General features: G+C 36.8%; 1 protein-coding gene across 3 annotated transcripts in view; it reads left to right on the top strand.

Moving 5' to 3' along the window:
- LOC134521293 (multidrug resistance-associated protein 1-like) overlaps positions 1 to 19,371 on the top strand; it is a 37,867-nt gene that overhangs the window by 812 nt on the left and 17,684 nt on the right. For 2 of the 3 annotated variants that reach the window (XM_063347536.1, XM_063347520.1), the window contains exons 2-14: positions 2,832 to 3,171; positions 4,626 to 4,687; positions 7,207 to 7,348; positions 8,761 to 8,918; positions 9,885 to 10,062; positions 11,368 to 11,622; positions 13,145 to 13,210; positions 13,815 to 13,952; positions 15,446 to 15,592; positions 16,815 to 16,899; positions 17,015 to 17,081; positions 17,859 to 17,936; positions 18,637 to 18,763. In XM_063347536.1, the coding sequence (XP_063203606.1) occupies positions 3,109 to 3,171; positions 4,626 to 4,687; positions 7,207 to 7,348; positions 8,761 to 8,918; positions 9,885 to 10,062; positions 11,368 to 11,622; positions 13,145 to 13,210; positions 13,815 to 13,952; positions 15,446 to 15,592; positions 16,815 to 16,899; positions 17,015 to 17,081; positions 17,859 to 17,936; positions 18,637 to 18,763 (1,566 nt within the window). In that variant the 5' untranslated portion in view covers positions 2,832 to 3,108. The remainder of the gene's footprint in view (positions 1 to 2,831; positions 3,172 to 4,625; positions 4,688 to 7,206; positions 7,349 to 8,760; positions 8,919 to 9,884; positions 10,063 to 11,367; positions 11,623 to 13,144; positions 13,211 to 13,814; positions 13,953 to 15,445; positions 15,593 to 16,814; positions 16,900 to 17,014; positions 17,082 to 17,858; positions 17,937 to 18,636; positions 18,764 to 19,371) is intronic. The other variant, XM_063347525.1, reaches the window with a different exon arrangement.

Below are 19,371 nucleotides of genomic sequence, written 5' to 3'. Positions count from 1 at the left end.
GTGTAGGCTTCAAGTTGAACCTGACAATAAAACAGGATTTTGGTTTTGTTAAAATCAGTTTCCTTGGTTATAACGTTGGGTTGCTTGAAAGGAATACTTTTCATCCTTATGCTGGTATTGAGAAAGAATATCCAAGTTTACTGGTTTAAAGGTGGTGTGTTTTACAAACCCAAATAAGTTTCAGAAATGGAAGAACATTTAGCTTGCAATGATTTCTCTTTTGTCTGATAAGATAAATTACAGCTAATAAAAACACTTTGTCAAGACACTGCTTTTAACTTCCCAAAGGGGTTACTTCTTGAGCCGAAGAGACATCCCTATAACGCCACAGTATGGCACCCTTGAAATGTCATTGGCGACTGAATTCAACCTTCTCTATAAAGAATTTACATAACAAAAGCCTGTGCCTTAAATAAGATTTATGCCTAATGTTTTCAGAAACTTGTTTAGTCTGCCTAATCCCTTTCACTTTTTTCCTCTACCCTTCCACGAAAACACTTGACCCTTTATACTTTTGGTTTGTTTTTTTTTTTTTCCCTCACCAGTACCTTTAGGACTAAGCTATGTGAATGTAATCTAACTTCTGTTGGAAGAGAGTGCTGACGTTATACCAGTAAGTCACTGATCACAAAAGCTGCCGCACTAATGGAAAAAGTTAACAAATAAAATACAGTGGATTTCCTTCAACCTGTTCCGTATGTTACAGAAATTTAAATATAATCGAGTCGAGGAAGAATATGTTAACACTAACTTAAGTTAGAAGTGACGGTCACCAGACAAAAGAGAAAACAGATGGATGCCTAAACCAGAGTTAGCCTACAGAAAGAGAAGCTTAGTCATGTCTATGTGTCCTTGCCAGACTTCCCCAGTGGATAGATAAGATAATCTGTTCTATGCAATTATACTCTACAAAAGGAATGTCAAGGAGGATCATATTGCATATTGCTGATAAAATATCAATACAATTCTTCTACAGAAATATTTTTTCTTACCCTCTTCCTAGTCTTTTTTTTTCCTGAAGGAAGTACAGATTTTAATACCTCTCAATATCCGCTTACTTAAAACTCATCAGTGTGTTAAAAGAAGAAAAGCTGGGCATGTGGGAATGTGCTAAAATTACTTTAGCCATAAATAAATTTCATGTTTACATCTGTTAACTTAAGATATCACTTTAGTCAGGGCCCTGTTGTTGTTTTAATTACATTGTCACCATGTTTAAGAAATAAAATACTGGAAACAAAAAAAAAAAACACTTGAGTTTGCTCTCGACCAAGTATTTATTCAACCCCCTATCTGTTTTAGCCACTTTTTAAAATTCTGTATGAATATGAATGAATGTTTTCTATGCTAGTTCTGATTCTAAATTATTCTTATTTTTTCCTGGTCTTTCAGTTCCCACGCTCTATCTGGCCACAAAATTTTGCTTTCTCTGCTGTCACATTGGTCTTGCGTTTAGACTTGTTTCTCTGTATTTTATGATATGGAATGCAGTGCATAGTGATTTCCGTTACAATCTCCCAAACTTTGGACAAATCAGGGTCACAGTGAGTGATGCGTTCTCATTTAAGTTGGCAATGTGCCAGGTCAACAAGAGTCAAAGGGGAGGTGCTGTATTAATTATAGAGTAAGATCAAGATCCAGATTTTTACTAACTTTTGGAAAAACTTTATGTCCAGGAAAAAAACACAGCAATGGAAATTACTATTCTAGCTTCCCTCCTACCTGTCTTTACATTTAAATGCTAGTGAGCAAGCTGTACGAAGCTTCCAAAAAGCAAAACCAGAAAGTATTGAGCAGTAAAAAAGGTCAAAACTTGCTTATCTGGTGTGGGTTCTGATGGAGTTCCCAGTGCTGCAGCAGCCTGGTTCCAGAGACAAGCTGGCCTTTCACCTGCCCGTCCCAGGTGGAGCGAGCAGTTCAGTCGACAGCGAGCACATGCTTTCGGTATTTTATCCAAAAGTTTTAAGTTGGATTTATTCAGCAGCCGCGGCACTGCAGTGCCCTGCTCTAGGTGGGAGGCACAGTGGGTGTCACGAGGTGGCTCATGCTGTGGGCCCAACTCTAAGACAAAAGTACTGTTGTCGTTTGTAATTTTCTGATGCACTAATGAACTTCTGGTAGCAGATATCCAGCTAAGAGCTAGTAAAAAAAAAAAATAATTTTTTTCCTATTTTTAGTCACAAGATACAATGCACGCACGCCACTGATGTCAAAAGAATATGGTTAAAATTGTAATAGAAATTTGATTGAACTTTAGCTGAACCCCTGAAATTAATATTTAATTTGGCCTTTTGCACATGGACTTTTGCACAAGTGAACTTAATTGTGTCCTTGCACATCCAGCTGGACTAGATGTAGAAACAATTAACTGGAACTTAGATCAAAGAAATTGAATTGTTGAAGGATTACCATATCGAAAGCTTACTGAAGGCGAACAGGGCCCACAGAGGGAGTACACTCCTGGTCTAAGTAAAGGGTGACAAGACGTATAGTCTTTGGAATGGAGTCCAGATAAGACTGTGTCCTAGAGAAGCCTTAGGAGCTTATAATATTAAAACACACAGCCTTTTGTAAATAATAAGCACGCTAATTAAAGGGATCTCCCAAAACATTTAAAACATTAACTTGAATGCGTAAGTATGATGCGGGATAGTAAAGGAACTATATAGCTCACCAATCACCTGCATCTTATCACTACAAATACTGGACTGTCAGAAACGTGTGGTGTGCTGCTGCTGTTAAACTCCCGGCACCCAATTCGGCAGAACTGAAATAAAGACAAATATCTTGAGTCAGTGTGCTGATTGCTTTTTTTTTTTTTTACACACCAGGTGAAGAGCCCTTATTTAGGGACACCACCACGGGCCGTTCCCTCTCCTGCCCACTGGTAAAAGACACATCTGGCCTGGCATTACACGACACCGAGGAGACCAGAACGATGGGCTGCCGGTGGCCTTTTTGGGGCACAAAGTCCCATTTCACGGCAATGCTGAGGCACCTGATGGGCCCTGCTGGAGCCAGGCTGGCGGGAAGGCTGAGGCAGCGCCGCCCTCCCCGCTCCTCCGGACGGCCGCTTCCAACGCCTGCCCGGGGGGGCTCTCGGCAGCCATGGCCGCCTCAGGAGGGAAGCAGGGTGGCTTCTGCCAGCGCCCGAGTCCCACCGGCAAGAAGGTGAGATGGTGAGCGGGGAGGAGGCGTTATGGACGGGGCTGAGGGCAGGGTGACCCCCTGCCAGGGCGTGACGGCTGCCCCGGGAGGGAGCCGGTGGCTACCGAGGGGCCCCGCTGGTAGCCACCGGCTCCCTCCCGGGGCAGCCACAGGTGGCTGCTTTAAACCTGGTGGGATTTCATGTAGGATTCGTGCTGGGTTCTACCTCAAAAAGAAATGCAGCTGATGGCTACTGATACTGTCGCGGGGTGTATCCTTCGCATTTCTGAGGAGGGAGGAATCTTTAGGCCGGGGTTTCGTTCGATATTTCTTGTCATTCTTAAGGAAATAGGAGCTGTGCCACGGATTTGAGTGGGGAATGTTCGTGCCCAAGACTTCTACAGTGTTCTTCAGTAGTTAAAAAGCCATAGTTCAAACAAACGATGCTGTTTGTAGGTAAAATTCAGAAATCGTAATTGACCGTGGCAAACGTTTACATCTGATAGTGAAAGGCAAGCAGATGCACAGGCAGATGTACTCATTACAGAAGTTTGTTACGCACCTACTTGTTGCGTGTTTGTTTCTTGGATTATCATCTAATAATTTGGCTTTTCACTGAAAGTACAAGAAAAACTGTTGTGGAAAATATGCAGGATCTCAGAGCACCCGCAGCATACGTTTTTGATCGGTGGGGTTTTTACACCACCTACCGAAAAGAACTGTAACTGCATGTTTGGTAAAAAAAACTATTTTAACACCGTAATTACTAAGGGACAGAATTTACTCCCTAGGTGTGCTGAAGTCACTCTTGGGTGTGGATACACATTCCTTAAGAAGTATGGGAAAGTTCATATTTGCGTCTGTTACGTTTATCTCCAATGACTTGGCATTGTGCACAAGTCTCATATGCTTATCATTTATGTGAACAGTACATGTTCGTAGTACTTCGTCTCTTACAGTCTGAAAGGAGTTTGCTGTTCTTTAGGTATTAGCAGTTAATAACTTCCAATGGCTAGGTTTTCAAATGCAGGGAAAAAAACCACAGGATTTTCACTGTCAAAGATTTAAGGAAGGTTCGCTTGTATTGGACATAGAATCATAGAATATCTCAAGTTGGAAGGGACACAAAAGTATCATCGAGTCCAACTCCCATGCTTTACTGTTGGTGTGATCATACTCATAGGTATGTGTAAACAGTGTAAAATCAAGCTGAGGTGGTGGCTAATATCATCTTACAGCAAGTTAAGTTGTTCTAGTAAGTCACAACACTGTACATCTTTTTCATTCTTCATATCTTGTGGTAGAGTGTATAGGAGAAGGTAACAGATAAAGAAGTGTTAGTATAGACCTTATTATAGGTCAGAATTAAATAGCTCCTAAAAACTACATGTTTAGTAAAAGAAAAAAAACCAAACCCAACTCTTTCTTCAGTCTTTCAAGTAACATTGATACTTTTTCCTTTTGTCTTTTTTAAACAGAAATGCAGCCCTGAAGAAAATGTTTTTTTCTTCAGTAAAGTGACATATTCCTGGTTTAGCAGGTGAGAATTTAATAAACTGCTTGTTAATGTTCATTGATGCTCACAGAATTACTGAGCACACGCTTACTTTCCATGCCATCATTCTAGCTTGGCCCTGAGCCTGATTGCTGTTAGCTGTTTGTACAAAAATCAAAGTTTACAACTTTTAGAGATTACATTCAAATTTTTTTTTATACATAGTAACAGTCATTTTATGCATTATCTAGTGGCATTATTTAAAACATTAATATTTTAATAACTAAACACAATGTTCTTGTCACAATAGACAATATTTTTACACAATGGGATATAATAGACCAAATTAGGCTATCCTTTTTTATTTATTGTCTGTGTAAAGTTTGGCAATAGACAAAAATTAAAATAAGATTTCCTTTAGACTCCATGTAGTGATAGAACAATTTGCTAGATCTCCAGGAATAAATATTCAACAGTACATTTAAGGTATTTTCCAAGTAGCCAATTTCATGCTTGTTTTTGTCCATCTTCTACGGCAGACTGTGTGTTATTACTGTAGATCACCTGCTCATAAACACCAATAAAGTCTCTCAGCCTCTGAGGAAATTTTCCACTCAAAAATAGGAACTGAAAGCTCAACTATCTCAAGTCATGCAGGTTCCTGTCACTTAATATTTTGGATGTTATTTCAAACAATTTCATGTGTTATGTCTTGTGACTGTTACTCATTTTTAACATTTTTTTTCTTCTTTAAAAATCATTTGAGTCATACATATACACCTCAAAAATCTAAAAGTGAGAAAAACATTTTAAGAGTATTGTAACTGTTTCTTGCTTTATTCAATATTATTAATTTTAAGGAAAAAATGAAAACAGTATTTGCTATTAATAAACTGAGACAAAATAATCAGATTGTTTCAAGGATTCAGAGTATTTGGTTAAACTCTGGCCCTGTTGAAGTTAGGAGTTCACAATCAGTTTTAGAGTAGCTGCGGTTTTTACCAGTCCTTACATTCTATACAATAAATACAAATTTGCAGTTTTTCAAGAAAGTTTTGAAGTATACTAAGTGCAGCGCTTCTATATGACATTTATTTGTTCGTTATGTCACAGTGCTCACCCAAACGTTCAAGCTAGGCTGTCCTTTGTATTTTTTAACCAATTCAATAATGTTTAACAAAAGAAGAGGGGGGAAAAAATGGATTTCAGTTCTACTCAGTGAGAACTTGTTTAGTTATGAAATAACTACCTGGATGCGATTAAACTAATGTTCTGACATTAGCTATATTCCCTCTTTCCAGTCACAAGCAAACACAATAAATCATGGCTAATATATACTTGCCTTAAGTGCTTGCAATCTAAATGAGGAAGTCTCGAATTAATTGTTATATAATAAACCCATAATGCTATATTATGTTTCTTTAGAATTCAGGCAGTCTGGAGATTACAGTGTGAAGGGCATTTGGTAAATCTATTTATCCTCTGGCAGCAGTGAGTTTTAGCACTGAGATGAGTTATGCAGAATTCTTAAACAACAGTTCCCACTCAAGTACCAATTGGTCTGCTTTCCTCACCGGTCTCAAAAGCTGTCTCTCTTAGAGAGAAGCTGTGTTATTTTTGCCTTCACTTATCAAGCCTAAGGCAAATTCACTTTGGATTAATGTTGCAGCTTCCGTAGATGTTTGGGTGGCCCTTGGGGATAGTGAGGTCCACCCACAATCAGAATTTTACAACCTACAAAAAAGTGTTTCTGAGTCTTATTTTCTGTCGTGTGATAAGCATAATGGCACACACATTAGCCTCAAGCCCAGCGCTGACATACTTTAAGTTAGACAACATTGTCAACGTTAATCCCCACCTCAGAAGTGGTATAGCATGATTTGCTTTGAGTTGCCCTAAACCTGATACAGTCATCAAAAATTCCAAATCCTCTGTTGTTCTTTCAAAGTTCCTGTAGGTTCACTGTATTCATCAGCCCTATTTTTCCATTTTAAGACCAATTTTAGGTTTTGTTGACGCTTAAGTGGGTAAAAGCACTGTTAAAACAAAATCCTAACAGCTGAAGATCTATTGTAAGGAAACTTCTGTTGTAGTTGTGCAGAAACCCAGTAGTTTAAGGTTGTTACCTGTGTTAAAGATAAGTCACAACATAATGCAGTCCTGTGATAGAAAAGGTATTTCATTCCAGATCTCAAGAATAAGTGGGTAATGATGCTACACCCTTCTTTTTTTTTTAAATGAAATAGTATATTTTCCTATAAAGAAATATGCAATAAAAAATATAAAACGGTTCTGAGGTACAAAGGTTCCGCATAATTTGCTGTTCAGATGTGACAATCTGCTTGGGCTCTTTTTACTTCAGGTGAATTTCAGTGTATTTAAGGTGACTGTAAGTATGTTCCACTGTTTAGTCTGTACCCTTTATAGGATTACATACATTATTTTGATTATAGAGTTCATTTATATACACTAAATGATATCATCAATGATATCAAATGATATCAAAGTTCTGCTTTTTTTTTCTGCTGTATTTCATGCTATCTAAATTCATCGCTTGCTTTCAGACTAATATCTATAGGCTACAAGAAGCCATTGGAGAGGGATGACCTTTTTGAGCTGAATGAAAGCGATTCACCGTACAGTGTGTGTCCTAAATTTGAAAAGCAATGGAGGAAAGAAATCCAGAAATCTACCACAGGATTAACGGTAGTTATAATTCTGACAATAAGCAATATATTTTTCTAAATTTGAGGACTCTAGAAGGTGGAGATGATTTTTAAGATCTTGTTGTTTGTTGAACAGCCTGCATTTTGTTGATCACAAAGGCCATTCAGTGTTGTGATTGGTGATCTCTAGTGTGGCTACAGGATTTTTCTACATTGTTTAAGTTCAAACTTACCTCTTAGAAAGTTATCCAGTTACATCTTAATACTTCAAGTGATATGGAATCTACCATGACTTTTATTTTGGTGATTAGTTACCATCTTTGTTAAAACTGTCTGACTAATTCCTCTCTGAACTTGTCTGTTTTCTGGGGTTTTATCTTTGCATCTATTTTTCAGATAGGTAGAAAAGTCTATTATCAGCTTGCTTATCAGTAGACGCTCTGGCTTACAGAACACACAACATAGGCTTCAGTTTTCTTTAAGTTTAACAATATTGAGTTTTACAGATATTTTGGGTTTTTTGCTTGAGTTATCCTGTGTGATTTTCATGTGAACCCTTGATGCTTTCAGTCACAGTTTTTTTTTTTTTTTTTTGTAGTTGAAGTGCACTAGGAGCTCTGTAGTGCTAGGAAGTTAGAAGAGAGCCCTCTATAAGTCCAGTAAGAGTGTAGCTTTTGTTTTTTTAATAACTTACTGAGAAGAGGGCTCCTGCAGAGTCTGACCTACTGCATCTCTTCAGTATTTTTCTTATCTATTTGTAGATTTGCCCTTTCTTTCACTGATGGTATACACACCAAAACCCTTTCTACCAAAGCATTCAAAAGTATTTTTCAATAAGTATAATTTTTAATTCAGATATTGGTTTTGTTATTCAAGTAAAAAAAATCCGTAATTATTCTGTAAAAAATATCCTGTCCTTCATCACTGTGGTAATTAAGAAAGGCTAACTTTTTTTGAGACTTTGTAAAAATATTTGCAATTGCTTGAGCTAAATCCAAGCTGAAAAAAATAGTTACTTGACAACTGAAAATATTCTGGAAGAATAGAAGGGTTGTTCAACCTTAAATATAAAGTTGCTGTAAGCCTGCTATAAATGATAATGCATTTATGTTGAAGCTTATCTCTGTTTTTCTGATACAGTTTTTTTGACCTGTGATAATCCTTTAAGGATTAAATTATTTTCTAATTATATTTGTGGATAATTGGGGCAACCTGAGAAATGATACTTATCTGTTCCTGAAAGACTGCTAGCCAGGCTAAATAAAGCCAGACTTCATTTCTTTCCTCAAAGCTTTTCTTCTAACTGTAGAAAATGCACTTTTTCAGATCATAAGTACAGTCGTGGCTTTAGAGGGATACTCTAATTTTGCATATTTTATATTTGTAAATGTGTGTGAAGTTAAAAGATATTTTTTTTCTCTTAATTCTGTACATATTTTTGTAATCTTGCAGGCTTCTTACATCAAAAGAGTGCTATTTAAGAAAACAAGTTTCCATAAACCATCTTTGATTTTGCCATTATGGCAAACATTTAAATTTGTATTGATAAAAGTTGCATTTCTGAAAGTTACAGCTGACATTCTGGCTTTCATGAGTCCACAAATAATGAAGTAAGTTTTTAATGTGTTTCACATTATGTTCAGAGAGTAACAGTAGTTATAAAGCTAAAGGGTTACCAATATCAAAACCAAACTAAACAACAGCTTAGATGTGTAAAGATTTTATTCACTGCTCCCCTCCCCGCCCCCTGATTATCTAAAAATGATTTAATGAAGGAACGCTCAGAGAAATCAGTAATTTCTTAGTCTAACGACTGAGACAAAATCAGCAGAAGTTCAATTCCGCACTATTGTATTTAAGGATTTAACATATTTATATACAAAATCAAATGTTAGGAAAAATGCGAGTACCAAGATATTTAACTTCCCTGCAAAATGCAAAACTGCAATGACACTATTGTTATCATGTTTTTGGTACCATGAGGTTGATGGAAGTGGGTTTTAGACATCTTGCTTACCATAGAGGTGTTAAGAATTTATCAAATACCTGTGTATTTATAAAGAAAAGAGTAAACTAACAGAGTTATTGTTAACCTCCAAACCATACTCTTAATCAGTGTAATCCTGAACAAAATTGTTAACCATAAAATCTGTTTGAAGACATCACAGTTGCTGGTTATTTAAGATAACCTTTTATTAACACAAAAATAAGAATTTTCCACTAGACTTTTTTTTTTCCTCTCTCATTGTCATGGTTGGTAGTTACAACCTTTTTAAGTTCAAATATCTAATTTTTTCTTTTTTATTTTATGCCATTTTTTATTTGTACTCCATTGTCAGTGAAGTAAGCAATAGCACATTCATGTCTAGAATAGGATTCGAGAATTTTTTCTAAGCTAACAAATTGGAAAACACAGGTAAGACCTGCCTTTTTTAACATCGTATTTATGGCCTTCCACCATAGCTGGATCCAAAATGGACTTACACAAGTTGCCAGTATGTCAGTTTATTGAACTTCTTATTGTCAGTTGTTAACCTAATGCACAGGATTTAAAATGTGTTTTTCCTCCTTTTCAGAGCAATGATAATGGTCAGTGAAAATAATCCTAGTTCATACGGGAGTGGATATGGCTATGCTGTTGCCCTGTTTTTTGTAGTTCTCTCACAAACTCTTCTCCATCAGTTATACCAGCGTAACAACATGCTTACTGCAGTCAAAATCAAGACTGCAGTTGTTGGCCTGATATACAAAAAGGTAATCATGTATTCTACATTTCTTTCAAAACAAAAACAACTATAAACATTGTTAAAAGACAGTATGCTTATCAGCATGATCAAACCCAGAACTTTATACACTGGTGACAGGCTAACACATTGGCTTTATATTTTGATGATTGTTTATTTATAATAATTTGGAATTTCAGCAGCATTTCTATTATAAGACTATAATCCTGAAATTACATACTTTTGCCAGCCACTGGTACAGACATAATATTGGAGATATATGTGGAAAATGAACTCTTCCTATTTTGAGTATGGGTTAATTTCCCAAATTTACTGTATGAATCGGGAAAGCCTTTTTAGGTCGGATGTCTGGGAAAAAGAAGGATATATGTGATCACTGTTTTTACTATATAATAGTAGTGAATATGAGAAGCAGAAGTTTGCCACCTTGTTGCCTTTGGAAGTTGAAATTTCACTCCTGATTTTAGTGAAATTGATTTTCTGTTCAGTTGAATACCTCGTAGGTTTGTTGTTTTCCAGATGTTTAAAAGATAGCTAACTGCTGTGGAAATCTGTTTATGACTTACCCGGCCTTTCGTAAAATATGCTGAGGTGGCAGCATTGTTAGCTACAAGAAATGCAGGTGCTAATAATGTAGAAGTAAAAGTAGCTGTCTGACCTGCAAAAAATAAAGGTGTTTGCTATACTGTTAATATGTAGCATATGAGATGAAGCTGGTTTCTCAGTGCTGCATTTTTAGTTTACTTTATGAACATGGCACCTTGGTATTTTTACTGCAGTATTTAACTCTTAAGCACAAGGTAAGGAAGGCAAAAAATAATGCAAATCCGAAATAAATTACTTCTTTGATAATTTAAAATATAGTCTCTTTTCTCAAGAGAGTCAAACCAGTCTTTTGACATAGACCTCTCAAGTATTTTCTGAACCATACACAAAATTTTACTTGTAAATTGCAAAACAGTTAAATAAAGGACTTCATTCTCTCAAGTCACCTGTCAAGGTGTGTCAGTACACCAGATCATGAAACAGGCAAATAGAGGCTCCAGGTGGGGTGGGCATGTCTTCTGGCAAGTTTCCACAACTACAGGGTAGAGATACAGCTTCTTCCCCTTTCTGAGTAGAGTTGATTAGTGAATGCTGGGTCAGGTTGTGCTTTGCACGTGGGATGGATGCTGGAGCGAGCTGCTGCAGCACCTCTTGTTACATGTGGGAGATACAGGTAACACAGTGGAAAAATGTGAGGTACTAACAGGGAGAGAGAGCAAGCAGGTGTGTGTGTGTGTGTGTGTGTGACCTCTGTATTTTCTGGTTGCAGGCCTTAACTTTAGCAAATTCCTCACGCCGAAACTATACAACCGGGGAAATTGTTAACCTGATGTCAGCAGATGCTCAGCAACTCATGGAGCTAACTGTGAACATCAACCTGTTGTGGTCAGCACCTTTTCAGATCATCATGGCAGTTGTCTTTCTCTGGAAAGAACTTGGGCCCTCAGTTCTAGCAGGTGTTGCGGTGCTGCTTCTGGTTATACCTATAAACGCGCTAATTGCAGCCAAAGTAAAAAGACTGAAGGTGAGATATTTAAAGAATCATAATAAGGAGAGGTTAAGTTGTCATAATATAAGAATAAAGGGGGGGGGATAAATTATGCGTGTATAGGAATACTCTTGGTACATCTTAATTAAACCCAAAACAAAGAAACAATGCTAAGCCACAGCTGGTTTTGTTGAGGGGGAAAACATAACTGCAGTAAGAAAGACATATGTTTGCTGGCTAAACTCGTATTTAGGTTGGATACCTAAATTTTCATTATACTGAAACAATACTTTTGATTAGTAAAAATTACTGTATGACTCAATTTAGGAAACAGCTATGTTTTTTTCATATTGCATGAGTTAATTCTATTAAATAAGGGATTTTGTAGGATTATGGCCCTCTTCCACTTTAATTATTGAGGCTAAGCTGCTCTACTCAAATACAGCACGTTCTCCAGAGATTATGGGAATTCCCATAGAGGTACTGCATGTGTTCTGCCTTCTTTTCTGCTTCTCTGATGCTACAGTTCTCTTGGTACTGTCTTGCCTGTTACTATGACAATTTCTGTGAGGTCCAGTGAAAAGAAAACAACAAACTACAACCCTGAGTTTTGCATTGCTATCAAGGCAATCATTTGTCTCTGTCTTACTCTGCCTTTGATGGTGCAACGTACAGTGAAGACTCTGGGTCTCCACTGATTCTTTTGTAAGGCTGTGACACTTTAGGGTGATCGAAAAAAACCCAAAACCCCTTTCACCTCTCTTGCAGGTGAGGTGCAGCAGCTACATATGCACTTAGATCCCTACTGTGATATGACAGATAGAGAAGAAATACAAAGGACAACAAAATAATTCTTTCTAAAAGTTGGCAACTTGTTGTTGTATTTGAATAAGACTCAAAACATTAAAGAGGCGTTAAATAGTATTTTAAAAATGTGAGAGGCAGAAGAGGCTGAGTATAGCATAGGAGTGAGAAGAATTTCTGTGTTTCTTTGCTTGGTTCTTTCAATAAGAATGTATTGATCATAGGAAACATTGAACATAGGAAACTTTCTTCCTAACTTTCTCCTGTATATATACATATATATGTATACAGTGTTTTGTATCCATATCCATCCGTGATTCCGTGATATAGTGTTATGTATGTGTTTGTAAATGTGTGTATGTAGTGTTATCCTATATTTTTACTGTCTCTATTAACCTGCTTAGGGATTTTGAAGATTAAAATCATATTATCGTTCCTGAACACTGTGGAAACTGGAAGCCTGTTACAATTTTAATTCAATGTGAAGAAAAATACAAAGGACAAAAATTGAAATACACTCTTTAAGATATTTTAGGGGAAAAATGTTATTTTATTCTATTTAATCCTTTATCCTATCTAATGATTTTTTTTTACTACATATATATCTGAAAATGGTATAACTGCAATGCTAGTGTGTTTTTCATCAAGGTAAAAATAGCGTAAAATGTATTTATTATCTACAGTACACTGCATATTTTACTTTCCAAACTTTTTTGCTCATTCAAAAATGAAAACATTGCTGTCTTTTAACCAGAAAAGCCAAATGACGTATTCAGATCAACGAGTCAAGCTACTAAGTGAAATGTTACATGGAATAAAGGTAATGACACGGCTAATAAGGGGTTTGGGTTTTCTTTTTGTTAGGTTGTAAAGATAGAAATTTATTTTAAAAACTAAGGTTTTGTGAGTAATATTTCAGCTGATAATGATAAAAGCTTAAAGAGAAAATATTTTAATATAATGTTTGACATAAGGGTTTTTGGAAAATACTTACTGGTTTAATTTGATTTGAAAAACTTACTATCCATGATCCATTAATTTTACTACCACATTTTCACTGAGAATGTAAAATCTGTTAATAGATGTCTAAAAACCTTTAGCAGAGTGAAATTTTAGCATAAAAGAAAAGCACTTTTTAAAGTTGTCACATTTTTCTTATTTGTCCTATTTTGAAATAAACCAGCTCATCATTTATGATACATAAGAGAAAGTTGAAATCTGAAGAATTAAGGGTGACTGGAGTATATCTTCCATAAAAAACAAGCTAATTTTGAGTTATCTCAGGTCTTGCTTTCAGTTGTAAAATATTCAAATTTTTGTAGCTTGGCATTGCTAAATATTTGAAAATTACATTTGTAGCTTATTTTCTGAAACATGGTCACTGCTTCTTTTTTTTATTAAAATATGTTTGTTTGATTGTCTAGATCCTCAAACTTTATGCATGGGAACCTGCATATCAAAGGAAGGTCACAAGCATTAGAGAACAGGAAGTGGATGTTTTGAAGTCATCTGGGCATCTGATGACTTACTCCATGCTAACGTTGACATGTATTCCTTTTATGGTTTGTTTTATAAAAACATTAATTCATACAGGACTGTTTCTCATGTTCACTATTGCTTTAGTAGCTGAGTGGCTCACAAATATTGCCTCACAGTATCTCAAAACATTAAATTTATCAACACAATATATTTGAATTCTCAGGTTCTAATAGTATGTATATGACTGGAGAAGAATGAGATTGATTATGAATTGACCAAGATTTTAAAGACCTCTGTTAGAAAGTCAGAAATCAAATCCAAAGCTCCTGAATCTCATTTCACTGTTTTAATCATACTGTTTCTATTGCATAAAAATCAACTACCTTCTTTATGCTCCTCCTTTTTTAAGTTTTAAGGGAATGCATTTTCTATCTGTAGTTTTTGGCTGTCTTTTCTCAAACACCAAACCTCTAAATACATGAAAAAGAAACAACCAAAAATAGGAACCAAATTCATCCTAGCCCTGTTTCAGTGGAATTCTATCAAGAATGCATTCAGATCCTTGAATCTTTAAATCCCTCTGTTAAACTCTGTTGGAAAGTAAATGGAGACTTCGGGGTCTTGGGACGACTGGTAAGGTTGTCCTTTCAGTTGCAGGAAATTATGAGGGGAGAGAGAGGAAGAGCCAGCACATCAATACCTGTCTCTGAGCCTGGTGTGACTGGCAGAATTTGGGGGTTTTTGATCTGGTGTTGGTCTACACAACACCAGACCTGCTGGTGACAGATGGGGTACACCTGTCTCAAAGGGGGAAAAGGATCTTTGAATGGGAGTTAGCAGGGCTCACTGAAGAACTTTAAACTAGATTTGAAGGGGGAAAGGGGTAAAGCCAGGCTCGGTAGAGATAAGCCTGGGGGCAGCACACCAATATTTGAGGGATGGCGTGCTAGTGGTGTCCTTTGCTCTGCCATCTCAGTGGAGGCAGGGATGGAGGTCCATACGTCAGCAAAGATGAAAGGGTTATTGATGTGTTAGAAACCATGGAAGCTCCTGAGAACAATCACATAGGAATTAGGGCTTCTTCCTCCAAAAAAGTGGTGGGATCAATAGCTCAACTGAAGTGCATTTACAGCAATGCACACAGCATGGGCAACAAAGAGGAGGAGTTGGAAGCCATTGTGCAGCTGGAAAACTATGATTTAGTTGCAATCACAGAAACATGCTGAGGTGACTTTCACAACTGGAGCGTTGCATTGGATGGCTATAAACTCTTCAGAATGGTATGAGGTTCAACAAGGCCATATGCTGAGATGGGAAGATTACTTCATACAGTTTCATATGTATCTGGTTGGGTCAAACACAGTAGCCATGTTTTTTGCTCACTAAAATTATAGTATTCCTTCACTCAATATAGCAGCTATGCAATGATTTCCATGTGCAGTAGTTACAGAGTTTATACATGAGCAGAAATGTGTTTCTTCACCTTTCAAATGCAAACAAAAATAGTATCTGTGTATAAATTTTAGTTGTAATGTGATTTTGCTTCTGGATATATCTCTCTTTTTTTATTTAAAAGGTCTCATTGGTTACATTTGGAGTCTTCTTTCATCTGGACAAAGAGAATGTTTTAACAGCAACTAAAGCTTTTACATCTATTTCTTTATTTAACATTTTGCGACTGCCTTTGTTTGATTTACCATCTGTGATCTCTGCTGTAGCCCAGGTAAGCATATTATGAACAAGTGCTATAAAAGGCTGATGTTTATACTCTGTCATGTTTCATCTATTTTTAGGAGTGATTCAGTCATTTTATTATTTTAAGTTACATTTTATTGAGATGAAACCACACAGTATTTTTGTGGAATGAGAAGCATGAAGGCGGTTCAAAGGATGACTCTCAGTCTTTTAAGTAGAATGAAAATTGGGTAGCACATCTAATTGTGACTGAGCTTTCTGTTTCTCACTTTTCTTCCTTCAGTGGGCTAGACTAAACTTCTGCTCCTACTCTCTCAACTTCTCTTCTTCATAGTCCACCAAAGATAAAGTAAGAACAATTTGGGCTGCACATGTTTAAATCGCTCAGCCATTGTTATATATTGGAACCCTTGGTACCAAGTAGGGGACGCCCATTGTGGACTCTACAATGCTGTTTTTCTCAAGTCACCACTGAAGGAAGTAGAGAAAAAAGGAGTAGAGCTACTGAGGATACTTTATCAGCAACCTTCAAACCTAATGGTACACCAGTGGGGTTACCATGAGTTGGGAACTTCTAGCTTTTAACACTCTGTTATTGGTATATGAGCTGCTCACGAATGGACTCTGTCATAGCTTGTACACAACTCAACTTTTTGTAAAGAAGGGAACCACTGTGAGCAGATACTCATCCTAATTTGATTTCATTTATGGTTAGCATACTGTAAGATCAAAACCTTGTCTTTTCCTAAGGTTTACTTGTAATAGCTTAAAAATTAGCAGAAGTATAATTTCATCTCACTTTGTCACAGCACAGTGATGGACATCTCATGATGCACTCGCAGTGAAATGTTGTCTTTCTTCTGTATATGAAGAGAGTCACTGTGCACTAGTTGTTTTGTTTTGTTTCATTTTGTTTTAAAAAAAGAGGGCTAAAGTGTTTTCATCACAAGTTTATGAAAACAAACTAATTGAGTAAGGGGAACCGGACATTCAAGGATTTACTATATTTTACAACATTGGCTATGTCAAGCATGCTCTGTTACTTTGTAACTACCTCAGGAAAAAAAATACACTTATTTATGACTTTAGATTGTTTAGTACCTTAAGGAAAATATTTTTTAAATACCTAAACACCATTTTTGTCTATCTTAAAATAACACAAATAATATATTTTTCCATATTAGGGAGTACAGGCATGTTATAAATATTTTATATATTTTTTTTTATATATATATATGTTCATCTTGCAGACCAAAGTTTCTCTGAGCCGTTTAGAGGATTTTCTGTGTGCTGAGGATCTCGACCCTGAGGATGTCAATACAAGCTATAGCGGAAGTAAGCAGTCATTATTCATTTTTAATTGGTCACGGGTTTGTATGGATGATCATTAAGAAACTTAACTGAGGGGATGGATTAGCAACTTTTTGCTCTTTTTTCTTTACTGCAACAGATCATGCTGTTGGCTTTATTGGTGCTTCTTTCCGCTGGGAAAAAAATGGACTACCAGTCTTAAAAAAGTGAGATATTTCTTACTTATCGTTATGAGCTCCTTTCGCAGAATGTGATGCATATAGAGATTTTGTTCAGGTTTAATGTATTCTGATTCAGACTAGTTCATGATGTTACATATCAAAAGGAACATCAGTTATTCTTTACAGAGTATTCCATATGATCAGTGTAGTCTGGAAAGTCAAACCTGTCATGGTATCCCTGATGCTCCAAGAGAGGCCATATAAAAGTGCATGGTCTCCAACATAGCACTGTATAAGTGCTATGGGAAGCCAGTGTTCTTCCTCCCTCCTTCCCTTCCCACCTCCCTCCTCAGTTTGCACAAGGGAGATTTAACTGCAATATTATTTTTTCCTGAAATGCATTTTGGGGAGCATTAACTGGCAAGATGCCCTTTTGTCAGTGTAGCATTTTATATTGCCTACAAGTAAGTTAAGGTAGTTCATGCAGCCTTGTATTGAATGCTGATCTTAAAATTGGGCTGTGGCTTCCTTTCAAAAGAGCAAACAAACAAAAATTTTGCTTTTCTCATAGTGGACTCTCTTACCTGAAAACATCCCTCTTTTTGTTTGTCATTTCTTAACAAGGTATTTCTTAGGTGTAAATTAAGCTAAACTGCTACACAGCGAACACATGGGAGGGTTAGTAAGGAAATGGAGTAACCAAGCTCTGGAGTGGAACGATGAACCTATTGATAAGCTCTATACAGCCGTTAAATTTTACTAAGATGTTACGACCCACCCAGTCTAACCCTCTCACCACACTGGCTGCCCTGTTCCTCTCAGGACTGAGGGGGTTGATTCCCATAACGTGACATTGAGTATTCACATCTCAGCCGTCGCAGCCTGCGGTATAGTATCCAGGTATGAGCTGCTTTCAGCATCATACACAGACTTCATTAAAGTCTGGTATAGTCTCTGGGTACAGTTTTTCTCTACCTCATTTGTGCTCCAAGCTTGAGTCTGAAGGGACCGTGCATATCTTAGAAGTGCGCCTTCAAATCAGAACACACTTAGGTCCAGATAGCATAGAGTACAGATATAGTGATCAGTTCACGTGGCTGTCCCTGTATGCTAAAGTTTGCGAGTACATATTGTACTTATTTTGACAGCAAAATATGCAGATAATGAAGGGCAGCTTTTATTTACCAGAATAGCTATTTTTTTTCCTTAAGACACACTTCCCTTTCACACCCTGGCTACAGTAGATGCTACATGAGAAGTCTACCAGTTGATGATCAGAGTAAGATGAAATGTGAACCACAGGCCTGAGAAGAATACAATAACACCGCTGGTTGACTATTGGTTAGACTATCTCCCATTTGATTTTATTGTGACCAGATGAAAGTACAACCTCTTAACTTGCAGAAAAATAAATTTATACTTAAAGCCATTATTGCAAGTTTCTGAACGGTACATAGTCAAAATAATTGCAAACTTAAGTACTAATTTCTCATCGTTCTGAGGGTAAAATAGAGCATTTCTTTCTTACAGTGACCACAACCCATACATCATGGAGTATTTACAAAGAAGATAACTAATTTGTCTTCCTCAATATTTCCAGCTTGAGTGTCAGCATTCCTGAAGGCTCTTTAGTTGCTGTTGTGGGACAGGTTGGATCTGGAAAGTCATCTTTTCTTTCTGCTATTCTCGGAGAAATGGAGAAACTTGAAGGAACAGTTCAGAGAAGAGTAAGATAGTCTGTCCGTGTCCTCCTACCCTGCCCCACTCCTCAATACCTAGATTAGCAGAAGTGCTTTTGAAAATGCCATTTTTCCTCCTCAGCTATTTATGTAGAAATACTGTCAAGGCTAGCTCCAGCTTCTTAAGTCTTCAAAGAAAAGTAACACAGTGACACTTTGTTAACAGTGTAACAATTTTTCAACCTAAGTGATTGCCAAGCTATTTTCATTTTTTTATAATCTATATAATTCAGACATGGAATAAAGATGCTGGCACTCCTAGTGATAGGAAACCCTGTAGCTTAACTTTTCTTGTAGTTACATAGAGCAATGAAAGTCCCCATCACAGAACAGAGTTTAGGGAACTTGTTTATAAATTATAGATACGGAGAAAGTTAACCTCTGATGATAGACTACAGTGCTTGAGACAATAAATACCAATGGATAAGCACAATATCAGTTAATCTTGTTGCAAGTGGATGTGGCCATGTTGAAAAAGTGTATCAGCCTTGAAAATAAGTGCTGAACTAGAATCCACTCTTGTACAAATCTAGTACAACATCCTGTCACTGTTAGGGGATGGGGGAAGAATATGAAGTTGAGGTGTCCTTAATCTG

Source organism: Chroicocephalus ridibundus, chromosome 1, assembly GCF_963924245.1.
Source record: "Chroicocephalus ridibundus chromosome 1, bChrRid1.1, whole genome shotgun sequence".
Lineage (NCBI taxonomy): Eukaryota > Metazoa > Chordata > Aves > Charadriiformes > Laridae > Chroicocephalus > Chroicocephalus ridibundus.
This window is presented reverse-complemented; position numbering and strand designations above follow the sequence as displayed.